Source organism: Andrena cerasifolii, chromosome 9 (assembly GCF_050908995.1).
Source record: "Andrena cerasifolii isolate SP2316 chromosome 9, iyAndCera1_principal, whole genome shotgun sequence".
Lineage (NCBI taxonomy): Eukaryota > Metazoa > Arthropoda > Insecta > Hymenoptera > Andrenidae > Andrena > Andrena cerasifolii.
This window is the reverse complement of record NC_135126.1, coordinates 4,082,696-4,108,897: the sequence shown is the minus strand read 5'-3', so window position 1 is coordinate 4,108,897 and position 26,202 is coordinate 4,082,696. Positions and strand designations below refer to the sequence as shown.

The 26,202-nt window shown below is 46.8% G+C and overlaps 1 protein-coding gene across 12 annotated transcripts in view; it reads left to right on the top strand.

The window, feature by feature from the left end:
* LOC143372918 (uncharacterized) overlaps positions 1 to 26,202 on the top strand; it is a 315,074-nt gene that overhangs the window by 272,995 nt on the left and 15,877 nt on the right. For 10 of the 12 annotated variants that reach the window (XM_076819559.1, XM_076819556.1, XM_076819557.1 and 7 more), the window contains exons 6-9: positions 11,825 to 13,818; positions 23,505 to 23,577; positions 24,058 to 24,098; positions 25,660 to 25,818. In XM_076819559.1, coding sequence (XP_076675674.1) covers positions 11,825 to 13,818; positions 23,505 to 23,577; positions 24,058 to 24,098; positions 25,660 to 25,818 — 2,267 coding nt within the window. The remainder of the gene's footprint in view (positions 1 to 11,824; positions 13,819 to 23,504; positions 23,578 to 24,057; positions 24,099 to 25,659; positions 25,819 to 26,202) is intronic. The other 2 variants (XM_076819560.1, XM_076819565.1) reach the window with 2 other exon arrangements.

Sequence of the window (26,202 nt, the reverse complement as noted above, 5' to 3'; positions counted from 1 at the left end):
CGGAATGGTCATCACAGTGTCCAAAAATTTCTTTTTAACACTGCCTACATTTCCCGAAGATCAATGGCTCTATTGCTTCCAAACGTCGTCACTCTTACCCTGCACTGCATTCTTCTTTTTCTATACGAAAGCGTCGAGTCAGCAGACTCGACGAATGCCAGCAGGCAGAGGGTGAGGAAGCAACAAATATTCCAAATCCGATCAACCGTGTCCACTATGTGGACACAATTATTGTGGTCTTGATTTAAGGGCGGCATACATTTTAAAGAACGACCATGCTCGATGGCACTACGTGGCCTCTATTCGGACGGGGGTGGATAAAAATTCAGCATCCTCCAATAAAGGGGCGTCCTATACATTCAGAGCACCATCGTGCTGCTGGACATATTCTATTCTCCGGAACACCCCTATCGAGATATTCGAATCTCCTTTTATCCCTAGATTTATATGACGGACTTGACGCTCTAATATTATTGAAGTACCGAAAGCACAACTTTCGAAGCGGTACGCAGTAATTATCTATTCTGTGCCTGGTATTAAAGCTAATAGAAGTGTGCAACTGATTATCATGAAATGATCTTAATAATCATATGGAGCACATAAATATCGACATGTAACTTTGATTTTCCAAGTACGGATGCAATGGAACACGTTGCAGGGATTGTCGAGATAAGGAAACAGGCGCGAAGCGATGCTGTAAATCTGAATTTCGAGAAGATGCCCCTGTAACTTTTACAAGCCACCATATGGGATATGGAATATGAGAAAAGGACGCGACCTTCACTTTCCACCCCCTTCGTTGCCCTTTGTCCCTTTCGCTGAGCTCTTCTCTCGGTCTCTGTCTGTGCCCCTCTCTCTGCCTGCGTTTTCCTTCCCCGTTTTCGGGACGACCTACGTCTCCAATAAATTCCCATCACTATCCTCAGGTACGCCTTCGCCGGGTAAATCATACCGTAAGTGAATCCGAATTGAATTCAATGAGTAAATATGGCGGTCGAATAATGAAAGGCAACCACGGAACCGTCCGTGTACGATGAAAGACAGGCTACAGCGGAATTCGAAAATTACTCGAATATTATTCCAGCATTTTGATAACGACTCTCGCGTTAAATATTTGCTGGGAGCTTCCTCTAATCACGCTGCTATGTCACAGTTAACTATTGCCGGAGAGCCGGTATTATAATAATTATGAACCTATAAAAGTGGACACAGTCCAATTTGATGCACTTGTGTATGTACATAGTACTGATGAATTAAATTGCAATGAATTAGTTTAATTGTCCTCCACGGATCAATTTGTTATAATTATATTAACCTTCTCTCTGAAGAAACATCTATTTATCAACGTATCCTTTAATTAATTCACAGTGGACCGCGGGGAAGTGTTCTGATTACAATTCTTCATCCTCTAACAGATACTTCTCACTACACCAGTAATTACGTATCATTCCTGCGTTAATATAAACCAACCCTCGCTGACAGTCCAAAGAAGCTTCATACTCGGTCGAATAATTCCCTGGAAGAGAAGAAAGTCGCGCAGAAGGGACCTGTGTGTCGGTAGTTTAAAAGCAATTCCCTATCTTCTCATCTACCCTTTCTGCCCTGCCTCGGTCATCTTTCACGGCACATCATCGAGGTGCAATACATGTAAATCGCCAGGGTACACAATGCCTCGTCCACGTGCAGGCGTGTATGTGCGTAGACGCTAGTCAAGGAGCAGTGGGTGGGTGGAAATGCATAAATACATGAACCACGTCGAAACTAGCAGCGAAAGAGGGACGGGGACAAGCTTGGCCCGCATATGCCTCCGAGCGAGTTGCGCCTCCTAGAGGCGTAATAACGCGTGGATACCAGCCTCTCTTCTCGCGAAAATGCGCCCCTTTCGGAATGCCGTGCTTCTCCCTACCCTTGAAAAAAATGCCGCGATTTCGGGACGCTAGCCTCCAGAACCCGCCCGCGGATGAGAAATGAAAGGGAATTCCGCTTCCTTTCGGCTCCTCGTCGCCGTTTATGGTAAACGCGGCGCGGAAAGTGTCGTTAAAACGCGGCGCGCGTTCTTTTCGCGTGCAGAGGCAGGTGAGTCAAGTGCAGAGTTAGGGGCTGAAGAGTTTTTTTCTGTGGACTTAGGACCAGTGTAATTAGGTTTTGTGTCATCCTGCGCTGTTACACGTGACCACTTTCTTTTCAAACACGTTTCTATTGTGTAATTCGTCATTAAAGGAAGAGGGTTGGGATTTGATGAAATTTGAGAAATTTAATGAAATCAGTAATTTTGTGTAATTTACTATTTTATTAAAACTTAATGTAATGCTGTACATTCCAAAGGGTATTTAGCAAGGGATGAAATTGTATCCGAAAGTGAATACTCCTGTATTCAAAATCTTCGTTAATACTCTAGCTGGAATTTTTGGGGGCAAGGTAATTGAAGAGAGCGAAGTCGCCGAATATTTTGGCCCGGGCGTAGACGGTACCCTGGCCACAACAATTTTCGCGGCAAAGTAATTAACCTTCCAAGTATGTGAAATATCTCAAGAAACACGCTGACCACATTAATCTTGCCGGTCCGTTCTGGCATACTTTAACCAACGTCGACAGCTAACGCGTTGCCGTTCCACGTAAATAACTCAAAATATACATAGAAGCATAGAAAATCTAGGTACATTCAGCTTAGGAACTCTACGATCCCTTATTCCCCGCAGATTCGTATCTTCAAACTTTCTACATTAGGGGAATGTCCCAATTTCTGTTGATTTAAGAGGTAACTCGTCATAAAGAAGGTGAAAAAAATTTTGTTTGTGATAAAAATTTGTAGAGTAATTGATTAATTCTTTAAAAATAAATCAACCAATTCAAAAACTATTTAAGAAAGATATTTAACTCTTAGTAATTTGTAATTAACTATATAATGCTCTAAATGTCCGTATTTCTGCTCATGAAAAATTTCAAGCTCGTGCAACACTCGCGTAAATGTTTAAATAATTTAGAATTAATCTGTTGCAACTATAGTACAAACGCAACGCATATAATAATAAGAAAAATAGGAAATGAGCAGAAATGGGGACATGAGCAGAAATTGGGACATTCACCTTACCTTCTACGTTCCTCGTATTCAAATCTTGTAACTTTTTCATTTCCTCTTTATCAAAAAGCTATTAATATTTCCCTTAGAAAAAAACTTTCACTTAAATCATAAAGAATGCATTGTAAGCTTTCAAACCATAATCGATGGCACCAATATTAATTCCCAAAATTCACATACCTACTCTCGACGCAAAAGCTTCAACCCTTCTTTCATTTCGCTATCAAACCCACAGACGATCAAAGTCGTAGTGAAAATCGCTGTCGATCCCAAACAAAAAAAAACGGAGAGCAACGACTTAGAAGCGATTGATTCGAGTCGCTTTGCTGTAGGGCGGGAAAGTCGAGGACAAGTCTGCAGGAATTAGAGGGATGAGAGTCGCATTCCTGCATTACTGTCACGCGAGTAATTACGCGCGCGTTGCCGAAGAGGGACGAGTACCAGCGAAGGGAACGGCTGCAGGGAGAAGGAAAATAGAGGCGAAAGGAGCTGGAAGGGTTGCTGTAGCTGGCTTGGGTTTCCGTTGCCTCGCGCCCATCGTCGTCGCTGCCTTTCTCGACGTCCCCGTAGTCAGCGTTGCGCGATTCGCAGGCGGCAGGAGAAAGCAGAGCTAATAAAAGCCCACAATTACCTCCGGTTCGAGCCATTTGTCTTGACGGGCGTCTCATGCCCGATATAATTCACCCTGGCAACAACACATTGTTGCCTAATGAGGTGTAAAACATTCCGAGATATCTGGCTGTCTGGCTGCTCGCGGGCCGCACCCTGTTTCCGGTACGATGATCCGCGATGCGGCCACCGTCTCTGTCCATAATATTCTTATATCAGTCGACTTTCACCCTCGTGCCGAGCCAGTGGACTGTCGTTTCGTTTGCTGCCGTACAAATTATTTCGTCCGGCCCCGAGGAACCGTTTCATTAGATCCCAGAGTTACATACAGGAGGAACATCAGTTTCCTTGGACCGATGATTTGATTAGTCGCGTGGAAGATGGGACGTCGTTGCGCAATGTGGGATCAATCTTGTCCCAAATGTTACGTGTGGAGATAGTAGCAGCGCGACGTTTCAACTCGACGTCTAGTTTAATGTACCTACCTGTAATTAAGCATAAGTGTTTTTCGTTGTACTTCGCGAGAAAAGGAGATTCAAACTTGGTGAAAATTAGAGACAGGTCCGTCCGATGGGCAGCGGTTCTGTCCCAAGGCACAGATACGGCCGATCTCCTTTTTCTCGCTGCAGAGTACACAGGGAACGTGCCCTGTCAATTCGATTTGGCCGAGGGGGTGCGGTACGTGCCGTTTTCACTCACTCTCTGCCCCTTTTGTCTTTATTTCTTGTTGGGCCGGCAGTGATTTGCTGCGATAAAGCCGCATCGACAGGCGACGCACGTGTATCGCGTGTCGAAGGACACGGCAGCAGCTCCCACACGGGCCCTTCCGGGGAACGTTGCCGAAGAAAGGGCGAAGAACGTTATGATATATTTGTAATCATGTTACCCGATACGTGCCCTTCCGTTACAACTGCTCCCGGTAACAAACTGCCGTGGACCTTTTTTTTTCACTTTATGGCCGTGTGCACGCACGTATAACACGTCGCGGCGCCGAACCAGAGAGTTGGCGAACTCTGCGTTCGCCGTGTATTTATGGGCGGAAAAAAGGAGAGCCCGTCGTAAACGAGATTTGTACGTGGGCGTACGATCGAGGAGCATCGAAACACTGTATTATTGGCGACTAGCGCGCTATTACTGATCCGCTCCTCCTCTCACAATACTGGAATACTTCGATCCTCGCACTTGTTCGTCATCGACCCAGTTGAAACGTTACCAGACGAAGGCCGAAGTTGAAGAGTGACTGCACGTGACAGAGGAATTAATAGCGACAGAAATATAGACAGCTGAGGGAATCGAGGGACACCTAAGTGAACAATAACACCATTTGGTTTCTCCCACCGTTCATCATCGTTTCCATATCGCTCATCTACGGCCATCTATCGCGGCACACGTGTTCCCGCAGCCGTCGTAGGACGAAGTTAGCGTGAAACAAAGAGGAAAAAGAACGGAACGCTGCGGAGAACTGTAGTTACGGCCTCCCCGGAATGACCGATTCATTTATTCATGAGATGCGCCCGGCGAAAAACTTTTGTCACACCGGAAACAGCGGAGGGCATCGTTCGAATTCATCGGCACACACGGCCACACATAATTCCTGGCGGGGTGAACGCCTCGGCAGAAAGGGGGCTTTTGAGTTTTAAGGGCCGTCATCAGTGCAAGCCCATGAGGCTCGAGAAATTGCATCGTAATCCAAGAACGCCGCGAGAGAGGGACTGGTTTTCGGAGAGGCAATTCCAACAAGCCGTAACAATCTGGCGGCGACGTCGACGGAGGCATATTATTATAGCCGTAGCTCGGACAGTTTATTCCGGGTTCGTTTCAGGATTTACTGCCACCCGCGCTTTTACAGTAAGAACTCTCCGCGGCGACGTTAGTTTCCGCCGTGGTTTTCTTGTCCAGATGCCGCCCGTCTTGTATGAGCCGGCATAATGAAGCTGTCAATCATAAGATATTAATCTGTCTAGAAAGTATGGCGACCGACGCGTGTCTGATTATACAGGCGGTCCAGAAATGCCTAGTTGCAGGTAGCAAAGCAGCGACCCGTGCGAAAAAGTCAGTCGAAATTGGGGAATAAATTTGTCACCATTGGCAGGTGTCTGCTGCTGCAGAGTTCGAATTTGCGAGACACACAGGAATATTTTATTGGACGATTTTGATTTATTTTGGGGTTCTCTGCGGAATTAACTTCAGTCCCGACTTGATAATATTATTAGAGGTGCTTATTTGTTCAGTATTATATTAGTAGATTTTTAATTATCAGCATTTTTCTGCCATGGTACACTTTAATATTCGACTACCAGTAATTGTCGGACTGTGATTAATCTCTCGGTAGGAGTGTATATGAAACTGGAAATAAATTCGAGCGTGTACAATATTAGTATGGGCATAAGAAGGATACACGTGCTGGTACTTGTCACTATGACATTATCGATCCAATGGCTCGGTCCGTCGTCGGTTGGTCCGAGTACGATCCCTTCTTACTACCCCCCATCCCCCTTTGCCCTTCTCTGTACATACCCGACTTTGCAACCCCCTTCGTGGAACCCTTTAGGGTTGCGTTCCTCGCAGATATCAGTGTGAAACTTACAGACGCGTCCTTTCCAATTTCTCTCATGTGTGACTCGAGAAACATCGAGGCGCGTGCAAATTTCGTTACTCCACGTTTCTGCATCCTTCTCTAGTATCGCAATAACTATGCTTAATTTATCTTCAATATTACACCAGCGATGCATTGTGTATCGCGTTGCACTGTTTCCCATTTTCAAAGAATAATTCGACCACTGTTCTGAAGTGAATACATTTCACTTTTCACCTCAATAGTTACAACCAAATACCTTTCCCCGACGATGGCAAGGCTCGTTCGCAAAAATTTCACTCCACCCTTTCACCGATCCCATCCCCAATAACGGGCCACCCTGTATATAAATCGGCGTAAAGAAGCGCCGGCGTCGTCCGAGTTCCTGACGCCGGGCGTCGGCGTAACTGCGAAAATTTGCGCCCGCCTACGGCCGACCTCACTATAAATCAGTTGAAATTTGTTATGCGCGGCACGCAGATGGTTTTGTTATATGAAAATATGTGCCGCGTAGGGATGGTATAAGTATCCCTCGGTAAAACACATCCCTTATACCCCACACCCTCGCCGCCCGCCGTCTCGCCCCGCTCCTTACCCCAGACAGGCCCGAGGCGTCATGCTGTTCTGCGCTCTCTTTAATTACGCCCCGAAACCGGGACGCGTGACGTATTGCCGTATGCTGAAAGGGACAAAAAAGGCGTCCTCCGGTTTCGAGCGGGCCCGTTGATCCATGGCCGGACCGTTAATCGAAGCAGGGACCTCTTGGTGCACTTTGCTACAGAGAAATGAACGGTCTGAATCACGCTTCCATCGGAACAGTGTCGCGAACATTCGCGTTCCCCTTCCTGTTAAAATATTTCAAGCAAAGGTTCTCTTTTCCCGAAACTTTACTGTAATTGTAAGAACGACGATATTTTGGTTAGGTAAAGAAGAAATAAAATAAGGGTTAGTAAGGGGACTTGATTAAAATTGAATAGAAGGTAGGGAGGTCACTTTAGGTCACTTTACAAGACAGCATTGTTGGAGTCGTTTCAGCTACGTGGGACCACTCGAAACTTCCAAAAATAAGGGACTATATTTCCAAGTTGGAGTGGCTTAGAGCAGGGGGAGGGGGGGGGGGGCAGAGAGAGACTCGATGGAACGGGACAACGATGTAAGGTGTTTTCTGCAGAGGAACAGGGTCCAGCGATGGAGGAGCCACTTAAAGCGTTGGCCCCGGCAGCGCTAAATATTTGATCAGAATTCGATTGGTTTAAGACGTCAGTCTGCGAGCTGGGGCACAGTGGGTGGAGGGAGCGAGAGGAAAAGAAAAGGGGCGAAGTGGTTGACGTAAGGGCGGATAGTTAACAAAGGGACGAGGTATTCCCCGGAGCCGAACGCTGGAGCGATGTCCAGCTGTCCCAGTCACAGCGCTCTTCCGTCGGTTTGCAGCGATGCTGGGACACGAGTCCGCTTTAAAATCTTCCCTCGAACACTGGCGCGGGGGCAGCTTGACAGAGAACAGCGGCAGCATCGCGAAATCCCCTTGGAAATAAAGCCAATTCGTTAGGTTTCTCGGGCGGGGATCGGATTCAGTAGAATGCCCCCGTCTATGGTCAGACAATAGCGCACAGCGGTACTTCTGAGTCTGCTAAATAAGAGTTCACGGCATTCCTGCTCGCGATTGTTCACTTCTACGATTTCCTGCTGCTTATAATTAGTGATTTTGAGTTTTCCAATCCGTTTGAACGGTTATTTATGCTAAAGAATGGTGATTAAGGGTCAATCAATTAGCACAGGCTGGGAAACATAAATATGAACAATTGTATATCTCCATTTTGTGTAAAGTTATGAAGTAGTGATGCAGACTTCAGTTGCTCAGTTTGAAGCGGGAAATATGCTAATGAAAAAATAATTCTTTTTTCGTCTGTGTCACTTTCGTGTCGTTTAAAAATAGCAGACACATTTAGATGTGTTCTTTTAGGTGTTCTACCCCTTATTAGTTTTCAAGGCAGACATTTTCAATAAGTAATACTGTTTTCGTTGAAAAATGTAAATTTGTGATTGCGAATTCTCTGGACTTGCTTAAAATTACACCCAATGAACCTTGTACTTTCGCTGAGTATTTAAGAAAAGCCAAGAGGAAAGGAAAGACCCCGAGTCGCAAAACTCACGCGAATCCACGTGGTGCCAAGTGGGGTGCATTAGCCAAGTTCCCCATTATCCACGCGTGAGAGACCCCTAAATTATCCGGCGTTCGCCTAGCGCCCTTAAACGTCGCGGCGAGAAAAAGATATACGAGTTCCTTTCGCGAGAACACCCTCGGCTGGTGTTCAGACGGTATGGGAGTGACGAAAATGATTCTACTTCATTTGGGATACAGTAACGGAGGCTTTATTCAAGTAACTGCAGGATATTCATAAGAAATATTAAAATTTCTTGCAAATAATACACGCGAAGTCGTCTTCTCGTACACCCCCATAACAGCAAGTACGAATAAAGGAGGATCTCACTTTCCAAAGCGTACGCTGTATTAAAAACAGAGAATGAAGGCGTTTTCATCGTCCAGGAAGCGACATCTTTCGCAAAAGCAGTCATTAACTCGAGTATTTCAGAATTTCAGTGACTTTGACATAATTTCGTAACGAGTTAATAGGAGCGCTAAGAGTACTGTGATCCATCGGTGGTTTATCTAATTGGAATTGTCGAGGGCTCGAGGAAGGACGCCAAGACCAGCGTCGACCAAGGGGGAAAGATGATGAGAGAGGGGTAGAGGGAGGATAGCTAAAGAAGCATCGGTAAGGCGGGGGTGTGTAAGTTTGGGCTATCTCTAAGAGCACAGTTCCAAGAAGGCTCCTTTAGACTCTAGTGACGTGACGTCGCCTAATACTCTAATCCCTTCAGCCAAGGCACCATCGTCCGCTCGACAGCCTCGTGTTCTTGGGTAACCATCTCCACCTCCGCGGACGACACTTGCTAATTAATTGACGAGTACGGATTTTGAGGTGTCGAGAATCTTCATGTCTGTTGAGAGGGAGGGCCGTTATCTGCTGGTGCAGGCTCTACAGCCGCCGCGTTATCATTGAGCCAAATACTTTGTGTTTATCGAGTCTATCCTCGAGATACTATATTAACCATCGAAAATTTGATTCCTCTCGCGAAAGCTGTTTCTTTCCGCTACTTCGTCACGATGAAATGAAAAAAGAAAAACGCAGCAATAGTCGCCCGGCTGAAGCAGAGACTTTAACAGCGCACGGTGACCCTTCAGCTACGAAAACGAAACTAATCTTTTCGCGATACGTTCGGGAGCGAAGGCACTCGGCCCGAGAGAAGGGCTGCTTTCTAATTATTCCCCACAGGCCATAAGGGATGACACGTAATTGGAGGGTGGACGAGGAAGCATTGATCCCTAACTGGAAGGGATTCGAGCTGTTCCGTGCTCCTCGCCTGTCCGCTCCTCTCTTTCTCCCGCCGCGTTCTCTCGAACTCGACAACCGGCTGCTGGACCAACGAGGCGTTGGTCGGGCGAAGAAAAGTGATAATGTCTTAAGCCGTCGGTGCGATTTAACTTCCGATTTTGGTCGGAGGGCCGGCATTCTCTTGCCGCGATCCTTTCTAGGAGTTCGTTGCTCTAAACTCGGAGCCAGCAGCGGTCTGAGGATGGGTTTAGGGTTTAAGGAAAGCCCTCTCTCACTACCCAGATCCTTGGAAGCTCTGCTAAGCGCCGACGCTGATCCTGCTCTTCTTCTTCTTCCTGCACCGCCTCTTGCTGTCTGGGTTTATCTAATTCGAGCTGTAGGTTCCCGCTATCGCTCTAAACCGTGCGGGCAGGCCGAGGGATGCCTGGCGTTTGAAAATATAGATTTCCACGACCGTTCGTGGCGAGAAAGTACGGGAAAAGTAATTAGCACTGTGTCAGGGATACTTGTTACACCTCTTGCATGGGGTGCGATTATGAAACTTTCCTGGCGGATTAACTCGTCTCGGCCTGTACGCAGGCGTTGTCAAACGTTGAATTAATTGGTCTCTCCGGGTGACGTTAACATCCATCCTGTACCTACTTTCTAAGAGTTCAAATCTCTCAGGAAGTGTTCTAAGAATAATGAAGCATTCGCTAACCTGAGTGTGTTAACTTACGCGTTAGAACTTGAAGAAACCTAAAGAACCTTTGTTGAACAGTATCAAACCTGTGTATGAACAATGATGTACTCAATAACTGCAAGAAATCAAATTGAGTCAGTAGCAATTTCCCCTAATACGACACAAATCTATTATATTGACCGTTACAACTGCCATTCGCGTATTTAAACGAAGCCACATCGCCAATCGCGTGGTGAACGTACGGTTCGTCGCCGTTTACTCTACTTTTACTTGGACGTTGCTCGTTACACGGGGCGGGGTGGGGTTGGGCGACGTCACGGCGAGCTCGAGAGATGTAAAAGGAAAAAGCAAAGAGAGCAGAAAAGGCAGAGGTCTGGAGGAATCAGCGTTGCCAGGACACTGTTAAAGCAGAGGAGAGAAGCAGGTAGCACAGGTACGCGTAGGTAGAGACGAGAAACGGGGGTGGTGGAAGTTGAGATGTGGGCGAATATACGCGAACGGAGGTGCACGGCCCACGTATCCCAACACACGGAGCAGGCTGGTGTACCGTCCTGGGGTGGTGTTCCCTTCTCTGCTATCGCAGGGGGTGGCGAGGCGAGCAAGGGGATGTGCTGAGAGGCTGGGAATCGCGGTTCCAGGCTAAGCTGAAAGGGGTGGACAGTGCGCAGAACCCGCCCCCACTTTTCGCGGCGAAGCAGAAGCTACCGGTTGCCCGCGCAAGCCTTCGTCCCCCCTCCCATGCGGCTGTGGAAGATCGCCACCCCCGTGCCGACTTAAACATAGCACAGTAGCTCGCGAGCACCCTATCTGGAAGGGCCAGCCGCGCACTTGCGCCACGCAAATGTCCGTCCGTACTTGACACGGCGGGTCAACGAGCAAACGCGTGCTACTGGTGCGTGAACAGACGTGGTGGCGCCCGCGCGCGTGCGTTGGGTACGTGCACGACGATCGTGTGGACGATTATCGAGTCCAGTCTAAGACAGTAAGAAAGTTACGGGGAGAGGGGGAGAGGGAGAGGGAGAGGGAAAGGGAGAGGGAGAGAGAGGGAGAGAGAGAGAGAGTGTTTGATCGAAGGAGAGGAAAGGGGTTCGCTGGCAGCTGTTCATTTTTGGAGATTGGAACGTCTGGACTTGGATGGAACGGTCCCCTGGACACGGGGCGACGTCCTCGACGGCCCCTCGACAGCCCCTCGATGGCATTCAGGTGAAGTTTCTTGGCAGACGGTCCTTTAGGCTTTCGATGCACGGTTAAGTAAACTAGAAAACACGAAAGTAAAAGCGACACACGCATTGAGAAGACGGGTGGTCCGAGTGCTTTGAAACCGACAGAGCTAAAACACGATAGCCAGCTGTGAGCGGTGGTTTCGTTAGATCGCGCCGACCTTGAGCTACGAGATTCCGCTGGTGAATCGAGCTCGCCTGCATCCATGCATCCGACGAGAGAGCAGATTTCCTGATCCTCTGGAATTTTGTGTGTTCCAGGGTGGAACTGACCAGCGTGCCAGGCGGCCAGAATGCGATGGCTCATCTCAAAAAACGGAAGCTGGAAGCAGAGTCTGTCAGCCCGAACCCTAAGCAACCGCAGCAGCAACAACAGCAGTCGTTTCAGCAACAGCAACCGTTGATGAGCAAGAAGGGCGGGCAAACGGCCGTTCCCCAAGAAATGGAGACAGCTGATGCTGCTGCGAAACGGAGGAGGAAAAGCGCGCGGGACGACGAGACGCGAAAGTCTCTGGACGCCAGCGAACTGAGCAAGAGCATACCGCTGCCGCAAAAGAAACGCGCGTTCGCCGCTGGGAACTCTGGCAGCCCGGCGAGAAAGTCGAGCAAACACTCGGAGGAGCCCGAGGACGACGAGACTCTGATCAGAGAAACCGAGGCAGCCTTGAAAAGCCTGTCTGGAAGCTGGCCCGGTCCGAGGGGTTCCCTGTATCAGAGAGGGAACTCGGACGAGGACAAGTACGAGTCGAATTTCGAGAATCTGTTCGAGGAGAAGAAGGAGAACCCAAAGCTGTCGCCTCCATCGGTATCGAACTCCTCGACCACGAGCAACGAGGCAGGCTGTTCCCTGAAAGATGTGATAACGTTCCGCGGCCAGCAGGACCGAGGCGGCAAGTCTCAGCAGCAATTAAAGCAGCTGGACGTAACGAAGCAGCAACAGCACCCGAGCAAAGTCAAAAAGGACCTGGACAATCTTCTGAAAGTGGACAACGAGGGCGCGAACCTCCAGGGCCACGTAAGCAGCGAGCAAGGCAAGATAAGGCCAGTGCCAGTGAGATCTTTATCGAACAAGGATCGGAATGACAGAAACATGGTGGGTGGCCACGTGGATCCCCAAGGTCGTCAGACAGAGAAGTACTCCAGGTACGATCCACCAGACTTTAACGAGCTGGTAGACGACTCGTCGAACGAGCTGGAGATCGACATGTCCGATCCAAGCGCCGAGAAGGACGACGTTGATAGGGATAAGATGAACGACAGGGACAGGGATCGTGCGTGCAGAAACGGGCAATCGCCGCAGAACGCTGCCAGGCAGCATCAGCACCAGCCGCATCTATACTCGAATTATCATAGACAGTACAGTGAGAGCAGTATGAAGCTGACGACAGCTGCCACCACCTCCTCTTCGTCCTCGCCGCCGTCGAATTCTCCGTTCTCTGCGACGTCCGCCTTTAGGCCGCCAAACACGGACCACACGAAGGCGACTGGCCGCGGTACGCCGTCCGTGACCGTGCCTCCACCCATCGGCCCGTACCCGGCATCGGCCACGTTTGTCGGTTACCCCACACCTGGACCAGGACCCACGATGCCGACGCCGCAACCTGTTACAGGGATATCGCCCACCACGGAGGACAAGCATTCCTCCAGCGTCTCGTTGCTGCAGCTGAAATCATCCAAGGAGGAGGTCGTCCATCACGTGACGAGGCACGAGGTGTCACCGAGCGCTGTGACAGGTACTAAAAGCCCGACCGGTGGCCTTCCCGCGGTGACCAGTCCCGATTCCTCGAAACAGTATACGATTCTTCAACCAGCGGGGGTCGGTTCGAGAGCGGCTAGTGCCATTCAAGACATAGCTAGGGAAGGAGTGGTCAGTGTGACGGCCGTCAGCAGTTGTAATACAGCGAGCGGTGGCTCGACCAGCGGCAGTAACGTCGCCAGCAACGGCGGCAACTGCGGCAGCAACGGCGGCAACTGCGGCAGCAACGTCGCCAGCAAAAGCACGAACAGCAACAGTAGCGGCAGCACGGGCAGCAATGCCAGTACCAGCGGGAACGGGAACGGGAGCAATGTGACTAGTATCGCTACCACGTCTGTCTCGACCAGCACGACCACCTCCAGCCCTACCACGGGGGCAGATGTATCGTCTGGGAGTGGTACGGGCCAGCAGGAGAGTGTCATGAAATTGCCCGAGAGGCCTGGTACGTTTGACGGGAGCAGGCCTGGAATGTCCATGTCTCCGTCCAGTCTAAGCCGAGGTGAGAGTTTCAATGTCTCTTTGTAATACGGGTAGTGGTGAAGTATTTTGGGTCCGTTTGTCGGTTGGGGGGAGTCGATTATGGATTCAGTAGGAATAAGGGATGGTGGAAAACATTCGACCCTTGTGTGCCGTCGAGACTTTAACGACAGCAAATGCGGGCAATGTTTTAAGTTGCTTCTCCGGCTTCAGAGATCTCGTCGTATGCAAATAAGAAGCTAGTGAAATCATTGACGGGGCTAATTCACGGTAGTGGTAGGGTTGCTGTCCGTGTGTGATCTGCTGCGAGAAGGGGACAAAAGGCATTTTCGACTCTACCCGCGTGTTGTATTCTTCTCCGTCTCCCGCTCTCCCTGTCTCTTGCTTTCTCTATGAAGTTAGGGCAGTTAGGGTAGCGCGGAAAATCAATAATTACGAAGCGAGGGGCGATGACTCAAATGGTGAAATCAAGGTCTCTCAAAGTAAAGTTATTCTACGTATCCTCTGCGTGCAGCCTCCGTTCTCCTCGTATTTGACAATCTACCGAAACTATTCGCTTCATCGTGGAATACCTCGATGATTGTAAATAGTTATAGCACGGGAAGGCCCTTGACTTATTAGAAACGCTCGAGCACTTTAGAGGAAACTAATTTAGAAGTATGGATAACATTTTAGAAATTCTATCCTTTCGAAACCTCTTATCTGTTTCTTTCAATAAATGTTTCTTTACATTCGAATAACGCTGCCATCATCATCAATTTATATATAAAATACAAATTTAACTACAGATTTCTTCGGAATAAAATAATGATACTTTATTATACCGCAGCTCACAGTAGATAGAAGTACAACGAATTTGATTCTAACTAATTGAATTAAGTTTACTTGAACGGAGATTGCAAACAATGGTTAGCGATTAGTGACGATAGAGAGTGAAAGAAAATCCGTCGAACGCTAACAGGGGTGGGTATCGCGTGGTGTGACAGGTGGGAGTCGGAGTGCATTCCAGGGTCTTAGGGCAACGATGACACGATGTGCCTAGGCGGGGAAATTTTGGGGTTGATACCACGTCATACGTATAAGCCGCAGCTGTCAGCAGCTAGAAACGTGACTAGCATCCCAGCAGCTCACCGCGCTACCTTATTACCACCGTGCGGCTCTGCTGCCTGTCCTCATTATCCCCTTAGCGTTTTCTCTGGCTGAGGCTGCGGAGATGAACAATCCTGAAGTGAATTGGCGCGGATAGACGCGTGGGGAGACAATTTTGTACCAGTACTCTTCGATAATTCTCGTACGATGAACATCATTCTAAAGCGTTCTTGAAACCCTCCTGGTGAATCTAAATTCGCCGTTAGTTTTGTCGCTACTCTGGAGATAATACCTTAGGAATATTAACAAATCAATAAAGGGAATATAAAATCTGTGATTGAATCAATACATATATAGATTTGTCGAGAAATTATACTTTTCTTTCTCTTCGAACTTGAATCTCTATTCTTCGTTTAAAGTATACATATTTGGGAAACTATTCAGGGTGGGAAACTGAAATTTATTACATAATTGCAAAGTTAAGTTTAGACGAATCCCCACAAATTTAGCAATACCTATTTGCCAACGATATCGTATTCAAGTGTTCCCAACGAACACAAAGTATGTTCAGTATTTTTCATACAGGGTGAAAAATTGTTTTACTAATTGCGCAGAAGGAAATTTTTTATCGGCCACACGTGAGATTTGTTTGCAAGAAATTTCACCGCCAGTTGTCAATCACCGCGGGGCGCCCGATTATTAAAAGATTTCGAGGGCTAGATAGTCGGAGTAATCCGCCGGCACGGAAATCTCGGCGAATAAACGCGCAGCCGCGATAAGTGGTCACGATTAATCGCATACTTACAAGCGTGACGGACCCTGATTGGAGCTATATAGTTTTAATCGCGGGGCTGGCTCGCTTCGAACGTTCGCGCGCGATTCACGCTCCCAATCGTTTCGATGTAGCGACAGGATCGCGTGCACCCCACTCTCTTCTCTCTCTCTCGCTCTCGCTCTCGCGCTCTCTCTTTTTCCCTACATATTTTTCTTCTCTCTTTTCTATTCAACGTGCACATGGCAGCGCACACAGCGTCCGCGTAAGAGCGTGTTGACACGCCATAAAACCGCTATCGGGAAATCCGTCGGCCGCAAAAACCCACCCTTTCCGCGTTGAAACCGCGCGGCAGGCGAGGCAACGCAGGCAGGGTTGGCCTGGCTAATAAAAAAATAAACTGCCCTGTAACTCAATTTTACGCTGCCTTTGCGACCGCACGCATAAAAAGGACCTTTACTCGCGCGCTGGGGCTCTACCCTCGCGTTAAGGGCGCGCGCCGCCGCGTGTATTTACACGTGCCTTGCGATTGTTCCCTGGGCTGCTTACCTTTTTTTAGAATCCTTCGTCTTCTACTTTGCGCCTGGCACCCGCTCCAGTTGAGAAGTCCACGGTTTATCTTGGAATTATCGTAGGATTCGTAGACAATAGGACTCTACTGCCTGAGATTTTCACATGGAAGACCTTTCTCTTTGGGATGAATATTTCTATATTTCGCTTAGAATTGAAGGCTGCTTTAAATCCCTGTTGAAACGTCAGACTAAGTTTCTGAACCCTTTAGCGCCTAGACACCCAAAAACAAAGGTTTCCGGGATAGTTTCTCAAAATTATTTACTACCTATCGAATTTTTTTAGACGCTTCAAAATAGGGTGATGTATACATCGCACTGGGCGCTAAAGGGTTTATAAAGACGTTTGACATTTGGAAGTCCCTAATAGTAGCACCTTTGGAAGGTTAAAGTCTAAAATACTTTAGAATAGGTTCTACTTTTAAAGTATGATTTGTTTAGGGATAGACGTTATCAATGTTCCATTACGATCAAGAAGAAATATTACTTGCTCGTTTCTTCAATGAATATAATAAGATATTGAAGGCTGCAAGTATCGGGCGATTAAAATAAATACGCTGCTATTTATTCACCCCTCACATATACGTGAGCATTTAAATTTGTCCATCGATTGATCGCGGATATGGAGGCACTGTGCACCGTGGAACTTGGACAAGCAGTTCGGTTGAAACTGTTCCAGTTATGTCGAAGAAAAGCATATAGGTAGTACGAATTTTTGTTATCGAATGGTTTAATAAAAATAACGTATGCAGTTCCATTTAAAAAAAGAAGCATAGTCTATCTATTCTGTGCAACAAGAATGCATAATGATGGCATAGGGTGTTACAAAGTTCTTTCATTATTTATTTAATAACAGCCGTACTAATAATTGAACAATGCTTGGACACATGTGCCAACAACGCTCAGCCACGTGTCCTACCACTCACCCCATTGACGACACACCCCGTGCAATTTCCATGGGACACCCAGTGCAGCTCTCCATACGAGGCTCGCGTTTATTTCGAATTCAGTCTTCGGTAGATCACAATTTTTTACGCGTGCACGATCGCGCCGAAGAAGAGATACCGACAACGAGACGAAAGGGTGGGAAAAGAATTCGGCACGCGTCGTGCGCGCAACGGGCCGAATGAATAAAACAATCCTGGTGTTTATGTACACCTCTGGCCCTCCCGCGGTGACCCTCACGTGAAATGGCAACAAAATAACACAATTACACACTCGGCCACGGCCTCACCCTCGGCCGCCCGCTACTCATCCCCATTCTCACCCCTTGGATCCGCTCTTTCCTCCTTTTCCCTCTGACCCTCTCGCCGTCCAACCTCTGGCTTCCCATAGGAAAAAAGACGGCGGGGATAGAGTCGACGTGGCGAGCAGAGAAAGAGGAGGAAGGCAGAGAGGAGAGAGGCCCGACCGACTCGTTACAAGTCTATTCAGAGATCCGGAAAGAACAGCGCGTGCCGGTATTCATTTTGTTGACCGGAACCATTATCTGCCCCTTCGCTCTTTTTACCCCCCTCTCTCGCTCCTTCTCTCTCTCTCTCTCTCACTCGTTCCCTCTGCTCGCCCGAGCTTAGGCACCGTCCACCCGTTTTAAAACCTTACGGCTAATTTATTAATCCCGCCGGCGGCCGACCGCTCGCCCTCACTTAGCCCGCTTGCCGTTTTTTAGCTTGCCGCTAATTAAAAAGCACCCGGATTCCCGGGCGTCGCTCCTTCGCTAGAACCGTGGCCGTACGTTCTTATTTTTCTCCTCATCAATATCGCGTGCCGCGGCTACCCAAATAACGTTGCTCCTGATACTTTCCGCTGGATATCGTTCCACTTTTGGTTGAAGACGAGGCACGCGAGGAGATTGTGCAACTCCTTGCCACTTTTCGAGCGATAGACGTGTGAGGGGTGCTTTGTAGTATGTGGGGTAGTAGGGCAGCGGATTATTTACTTGGACGAAAATATATCCGGGATGTAGCGTGAACTTTATATTCTGTAGTGGAATTAATAAGTAGATGCAGTCAGGGTGTGACCGCTTGGTACCATTATGCGTAGCCACGTCTGGCCATAACGTCTTATACTACTTGCTGGAATACGCTAGATTCTAAGAATCATTTCGCATATTCATATCGCGTATTGAACCGTGAAACGCTACTGCCTGTAGTGGATAGGTGTTTAACACTTTGTTAGAACTATACAGCATCATTTACCACCAAAATTAATTCGGATTAATAATAATATACGCGGTTTTTGGAATTTAATCTATACAACGTGTGAGCTATCTTGTTGAAGCCAATACAAGATATAAATTTCCTCGAATTTTTGTAATAATTGAAGATAATGTAAGTTATGAAGGAGTAGACACATTCTTAGCATAGATCGTTATTCCATATTATTCATCAATGAAATATTAAACAACATGGAACATTCAAACTAACGACCCTGCTTTTTGTAAATGGGAACACCACTGTGATGGCCGGAAAAGTAAGACATTATTAAGAATTTATTTTAAGAATAATTTACTGTTTTCATATAAAATTGTTATTACCTACCATTAGTACATTGTCTTCAGAGACTATAAAAAATATTAGTAGAAAAGCATGCATGAATTTTAATATATTAATTAATCTTCAGGACCCCTCATGCGCGCTGGTAGAATATGTAACTATGGAACAGCAGGCCAGGAACTACACTCATAAGTATATGAGTGTAGTTTCCGTTGCACGTACCTTTTTCTAAAACAAATTGTTCTTGTAAAAATGGTTTACAAGAAAAGTTTCAACAATCCGCGAATAAGATGGACAGTTTTTCGAACGTATTTAAATAATTCGTTTTCGATCAAAGAATCCGCACGTGCAACGCAAACTGCACTCATAAAGTTTATAAAAAAAAAAATGAAATTTGATTTCGGACCTGCTGTTCCATAATTACACATTCTACCAGCGCGCGTGAGTTGTCGGCAGATTAATTAACATATTAAAATTTAAGCATGTTTTTCTACTCATTTTTTTATAGTCTCTTAAGACATTGTACTAAAGGTATGTAATAAAAATTTAATATGAGAACGGTAAATTATTCCTGAAAAAAATTCATAAAAATGGCTTACTTTTCTGGCCGTCGCAGTGGTCCTCCCTTAATATAGAATGCATAATTACACCATTTCTACGGAATTATATCTGCGGCAGAAGAATATGAATTCCTAAAAATATGCATCCTCCGTGTGATACGAGCCATATTCCAGTTCCATGGAAAACGGAGTCTCTTCATCTGAACATAAAGCCATTCGAACAAAACCCAATTCATTCTCGATGGTGAAAGGAGACTGCAGCATTTTTCGTTTCATTAATGCCGGTTGGTTCATTTTCTCGCGTTCCACCGACAAGACTGGAACGCCGGTTTCGTTCCCACCGTGTCTCTCCCGGCTCGTCGAATAAAGTATGTCGCTAATGACGTCACGTATCGTAATCCAATTTACGAAAGGTGGACGAGCCTTAAGAAGAGGCGAGTATCTAAGCAGGGATCGACTCTCGGCCCCTCTCACCCTCTCTTTTCAGCTTTCCTTTTCAGCAACGCGAAATGACGGCCTGATGAAGTTTCTCGGCATCATGGCGGCTGTTCGCCCGGGGTCGGGCGTAGTTGGCTAGAGGGATCAGGGCCAGCGGAGGATTAGTACACGACAAAGTTTATAAAAGTGTGCTCACTCCAAGGGAAACCACCTCCGCGACTAACCTAACGGGAAGGGGCCATTCCCTTCGAGGATCCTTCGGCCTCCCTTTTCGAACCCCTCTAACACACGTGACGAACGTACCTATGCCCCGTCTGGCCGGGGGTTCTCGCGGTGGGAAATGTCGAATCGACCCCGCCGAGGATAAAACGAGTTAATACGTAAGATAAAGATGCCGTGAGCCCGCTGGAACTCGTCTAAACGGGATTACCAGATCGGAGAATCCGTCCAAAAGGGTTCGATAAGGCGTTGACCGATGGGATCGTGTTTGGAGGTCCTCTGCTGATAGAATATTAAACAGTCAGAAGGTATATGCGTATCAGTAATTACCTAACGGCCTACGTACGTACAACAACAGTTGTTTAGAAAGATTGAAAGGTACCTGTACTTATTGCACACACATATTAAATAATCCCTGCAGTTGTACAGCTGCGTTCTAGCAAAACATCATGTGCAGCAAGTGTTAAGTGTTGGAAAGCGCCCCGTTACGTCTATCGGACCATCTGACGGTCAGAATTATAGTCCTCGGAGAGGCACTGCGACACAGGGCCTAACCTGATCGTCGTGAAAAGAATTATCCACCGAGAGTTGGTAGAATGAACACGGCGCTAGGAACGAAGGGCCCCGGAGTAGACAGTCTCATCCTGAATGATTGGTGCTTCTGGACTACATACAACGTACTGGAAACCTGTAATTGTCTGGTCACGCGAGGTCAGCCTGAGAACACGAACACGATCGTACGTGACGTGCGCCATACCAGCCATTAAGTCGCAACCAGCACACGACAGATGGTGCAGGTTTGCTTGAGCATGTCCCCGATGCAATTTCGTGACGGTCGCAAGGACAGCGAGAATCGAGGGGGAAAAATTAAAAAAAAAAGGAACGAACGCTTGGAAAGTTTCGATGTACGAGCCAGCCCAGCCAACGACGCTACGTGTCTCGAATGAACTTCGACATAGTGATTCTCATGGTCTACAGCATGTCGGGGGCTTTGTGTGGCCCCTTTGCTTTCTTGCAGACTTGAAACTGAAGAGTGGGTTGAATTGCTTCCCCCTTTTCATGGGTATAAGATATTAAAATCGAAGTATGTCTATGCGAGGATATTTAACGACGTCTGTGATTTGAATTCAGCAACTTTTCGTGTTCGGTGTAGTTCGTATGTGGAACTTAAGTGACAGGGGGTGTTGAGACGTTTGATACATTCTTTGTTACAAAGCAGCGCAAAGAATGATGTTTCCAGAAATAGTAGCGATAGTGAGTGAAGTCATTCATTTCCTCGGTGGTAAAGGAGGCGGGTTGTTTTCTCGTTTCGTGGGAAACCTTAGGCCAAACATGAACGCAGTGTTAATCCCCGAGGCTTAGTTACGGGACAGACAAATCCTGGTGGTTATTCGCGGATGTGTGACTCGTGCAACAAGGTCCAAAATGGCCTATTTACTAACATACTAATGTCGCAGTTCCTTGACTACTTTTCATGCAGAGTTCCTAGCTGTATTTCAAAGAATCACATTACAGTATTCTACTTCGAGAAATTCTCGGTAGACTATATTGATACTGGTGGTAAAACAATTTGGGAACTTGAACAAAATTATCTTGCATCCCTCATGATCCTCGAATAATCAACTCGATAGATCTATGTTTCAAACATATGCTTATACGAAGCATTGACTACGAAGCTTTAAGAAACGTTCCAAGAACTGCCAAGACAACTATTCCCATTCGCTTCTTCCGGGCATTACGTGAAACCGTAATTGGGCAAGCTGTGAATACGAATTGGGATCGAACAATAAGTTCGATGAGTTTGTTTGCTTGGAGGTTCAACGATCCGAGCAAGAAATATAAAGTGTACATGCGTATTGGCAAACCAGAAACACAGTGTATTCGCAGGCTGGTGTACAGGCCGGAACTGCGCTGCAATATCGGACACAGCAGTTGTCATCCGTTGGATAGTTAATTTTCATTCAATTCCGCGCGTCACTGCGGTCGCTTTCAAAGGATGTCAGCCGACGGGCTTTTTATTGTTCCTTGCATTTTTCTGCTCGCTGGATCTCGCTGTACCTATTAAGAATTCCAGTTTTTTCAAAGCCACGCTTTGTTACAGGCTGCCAAATATAGTTTAATAGTTTGTGCAGATGACTAGCTGGCGCAGCATTTTTAAATTGAAATTCGCTCTGACATTTAATTCTAGAAAAAGGATCTACCGCGAAGACAACGATGGACATTTAATATTCAATTTTTGTAATATGCTGGTAGGTTGGCACAGATTTTTGCTAATTTATTATGAAAGATTTAGTATTTATGTGGCATGAGTCCACTCGGATACACCTTAGAAAACGATTGTGGGAGATGTTGAATCAACAGTATCGATTAATTATTATCGGTATATCGATACGAGAGGGAAACCTTCATTTTCCGCGTACATGGAATCCCGTCACCATTGTGCCGCTTCGAATATCGATTTGCAAGCTTTATTCGACAGCCAGAGCTGAAGCGGACATCCCAATACGGCAGGAATGCTTCTGCATTACAAAAAGCAACCGCGGTAACAATATTTTTACCCGTGCCGTATCACTGTCAGGTTTCAGTCACCGCGTTCACCGACTTGGATACGCAATTTGCTCACAATCAAGCACGCTTGTGGCGATCATTAAATTCAGCTTGGGAACGATGGACGAGCTGCAGTTTACTCGATATCACAATTACGCGGCGCATAATCGATATTAATTAAAGAGCACAATGCGATCGATTTAAGCTCGTCGCCTGAATTGGAACTGGAACAGCTTTATCACTGACGGCTCGCATCAGTCGACGGCAATAATTATCTTCGAAACAATCGATCAGTTTTATTTTTGTAGTTTGAATTAAACGATTTTCTATAAATAGCATCGACATTCTCCTCGTTTCAAGCGGAATCTGGCGTTTTAAATATCTGAAAGTGAAAGTCATATTGTGTTACATGTGGAGAAGTTTTCTTTTAAATTAATGTAGGTAATGCTAATGAAAAAAAAAAATTGAATATGAGATTGAAGGCACAATTTTGCGAATAACATATTGTTTGAACGCGTACTATTTCTTTAACCCTTGGTTGTCACACGGGGTTAAATTGACCCTGCAATTCTTTAAACAAATAACTTTTTGTCGGAACTCTTCTTGCTTCAATTTTTTTTTTAAGCATGATGACACTTTCAATGCCAACTTTCAACGATGGGCATATATTCTACAATGTTCGAACTTTGTCTCAGAATTTTTTAGACTTAATTTAAGAAATAGTTTTTAAATAACAACTGATTGAAAATTGGCAGGGTCAAATTGACCCAGTGTGACAACGACGTTTGAAAAAGTATGTGTGACAACCGAGGGTTAAGACACATCACTAGAAGCTCAGTAACCAGTTGGGCCTCAGAAAATTGTGTTGACATACTTCTAACGTCTTTTACACTCCTCCAAAATTTCCCAACACATCCTGGAAAGATACGTGAGCGAGGCTTGCACTATTCACATACTAACACAGAATGGCGATTAATCATACGAAATCTGACCGTTTGGCGGGGTTTGATTTGTTACAGAGGGCAACAAGTGCCCGACCCCAGGCTGCACGGGGCAGGGTCACGTGACCGGACTCTACTCTCACCACCGCAGGTAAGCAATTATCGGTAATTAACCTGCGCTCTGCACTTTGCCCTGGTCGATTAGACACCTACGCGCTAGGAGGGAAACACCGAGCTGAACGGTGCGTGAATAGTAGCGACACGAGCAGACCGATTCGACGTATCGAATAGAGACTGAACAGTGAGATAGATAATCATTTCTGCAATAAGTATTTGCGGACGAGCCTCTAGAATCTCGTACAATAATAAACGCAAAGCTGTGCTTAAATCATATGCGATATTAGTGTGCCAAAATTCAATTCATTCTCGTCATATGTTTGTGAGAGCAGGGGTTGCTGAATGATTTTTAATCATTCCTTGCGTTATCAATTATTAATTTATTATATGGATTGGTGGAGAAATCTTTACAGAAAATTATTCCAAGTAATTACATTGCACGTGGCACTGTATTTTCGAACTCGGATAAGAAGTCTAAGTAGGAACTTATCATCCCTCGTTACTGTGATTCCAGCCTCTCCGGTTGTCCAAGGAAGGATAAGCTGACGCCAGAAAGTAAGTGACCGCGACATCACTCTTACTTCTTATCGTAGTTCCATAGATGCATCTTCTTTTTGCGAGGCTGCCTTTTTCACGCAACCAACGGGGCAAGGAAGTGGCGCTTATTTTCCACGGGTACACCCCATTTCTTTTAATCGATCACAATTGCCCGGGCGTTCGTTACACGAATCAAATCTGCGTATCGATCAGAACTCACAGCTTGATGTCGCCTGCGTTCTCACACGACACGTTCATTTCTTTGGGACACGCGGTACTTCCTCGCTTCGGGTCGAAACGCAAAGCCACGCGACACGACGAAACGAGAACAAGAAAACGCGCGTAGCAATTCGAACGCGGTGTCGACGAAAAGCGCCCGTCTGTGTGTGTCTATGTGTCTGTCTGTTATATTCTTTGTGCTTTTCGTTTGCGGGGTAGAGAGCTTTATTTATTGCGTTCATCTTCCGTTTCGATTTACCGTTTCTGTTCCGTAGTTGATTCATTAGTAGAGAATTCTGTCACCACACTCGAAGTCTTTTGGCCGCCGTTGGCCAGTAGAACGTCTGGAGAACTCGAGACACGGGCGGTGCGGCCCACCCCATAATGCGTAAACGCGCGCACGCCAGAATCGACGGGAGGATTTCTGCGATTGAGTATAATTAAACAACGATCACACACCCCTGGCGAGACACGGTTCCCCGAGAAACCGACGACCGTCGTGCGCCACGCCAGACACGTTTTCTCCCGGAAACATCGAAACGGAGAAAGACTGTCGAGTAATCACGGACTTTCGAAGCCGTAGCTATTCGAGACAGAGCTCCTAGCGGTTCTTGGTAATTGCAAACTTATCTCCCTTATTTTCCATGCCTTCTGTAATATTATATCACGGAAATTGCATAGCGAAGCATTGGGATTCCTATTACCAGGGACTTATTTAAACAGACAACTTTTCACAATGCAATTTTGGCGAACAATCGATTCTCGAGAGCGAAAGAGCTTGGACTTAGCAAGGAGTGCTCGACACACGACAGGACCTCCGAAACAATCCCAACACAGAAACACATGGCTGACCCGAGTCACAGTACACGAGTCGCAAGTTGTTGCCTTGTTGATTTTCTCTCGATCGATTATGTATCTACTTGAGTTTCTCTCTACCCGCTCGGTCTACTTGATTGTTACACAATATTTTTTTTTTTTTTTATATATATGATATATATTTGTATTCTCATCCCGTGACGTTTGTTGTAACCCTTACTTGGTCTTTCTCTGTTTCTCCTACGTTATACTGTCTCTTCCGTTCTTTCCTCTCTTATACTATATCACACAACATCTGTCTTACGGGTGGTTCTTCGTTTGGGACGTGTCGAAAGGAGTCGGCCACGAAATAATTATACTCAACGCAATGATAGGCGAACGACAGCTGAGCCTTGGCGACAGCTGCTCGATCCTACCGGTCGTTTCGATGCGCGTGTGCGTGGCTCGACGATTTTTTGGTCGCGCACGCGATAAACACATAGTATGATGGTTTCTCGAGACGAAGTGTCCTGTAACCACGCCACGTGTCTCTGGGTTCTCGCAGTTCTGGCGATGCATGAGACTATTTTGAAATGCCCGACGCCTGGTTGCAACGGCCGTGGCCATGTCCAGTCGAACCGGAACACGCACAGGAGCCTGTCCGGATGTCCCATTGCCGCGGCCAATAAGCAGGCCGCACGCGAGGCACGACACAAGGCTCAAGGTAAGGCCGCTCACAGCCCTTCGACGTGCCTGGAATTCGACCAGCACGAAAGTCCACACGCGTGGGATCGCCCCTGCCACGTGAAATCAGACCTCGGGGGCTTAAGCTTTCCACGATCGGGGAGGGTGATCCGTCGCGAGACGCGCGACCGTTACTTGCCAGTTCTCGGGCTCACGCGAGGCTGACTCGATACCGTTCCTTCTCTCCTCGGCATTGCTGGTATGCGCAGATGATCGAACTTGGCCGAGGGATACGTATCACAGTAGAAGGGTTTGATTGAAAATGGTTTCGTAACAACCTCAGACATTTGCTCATGGGCATCTTCGATATTTAATTGAACGAAATTAGAGCTACGTGTGTATTTGGATACTTAATCTACCTCGC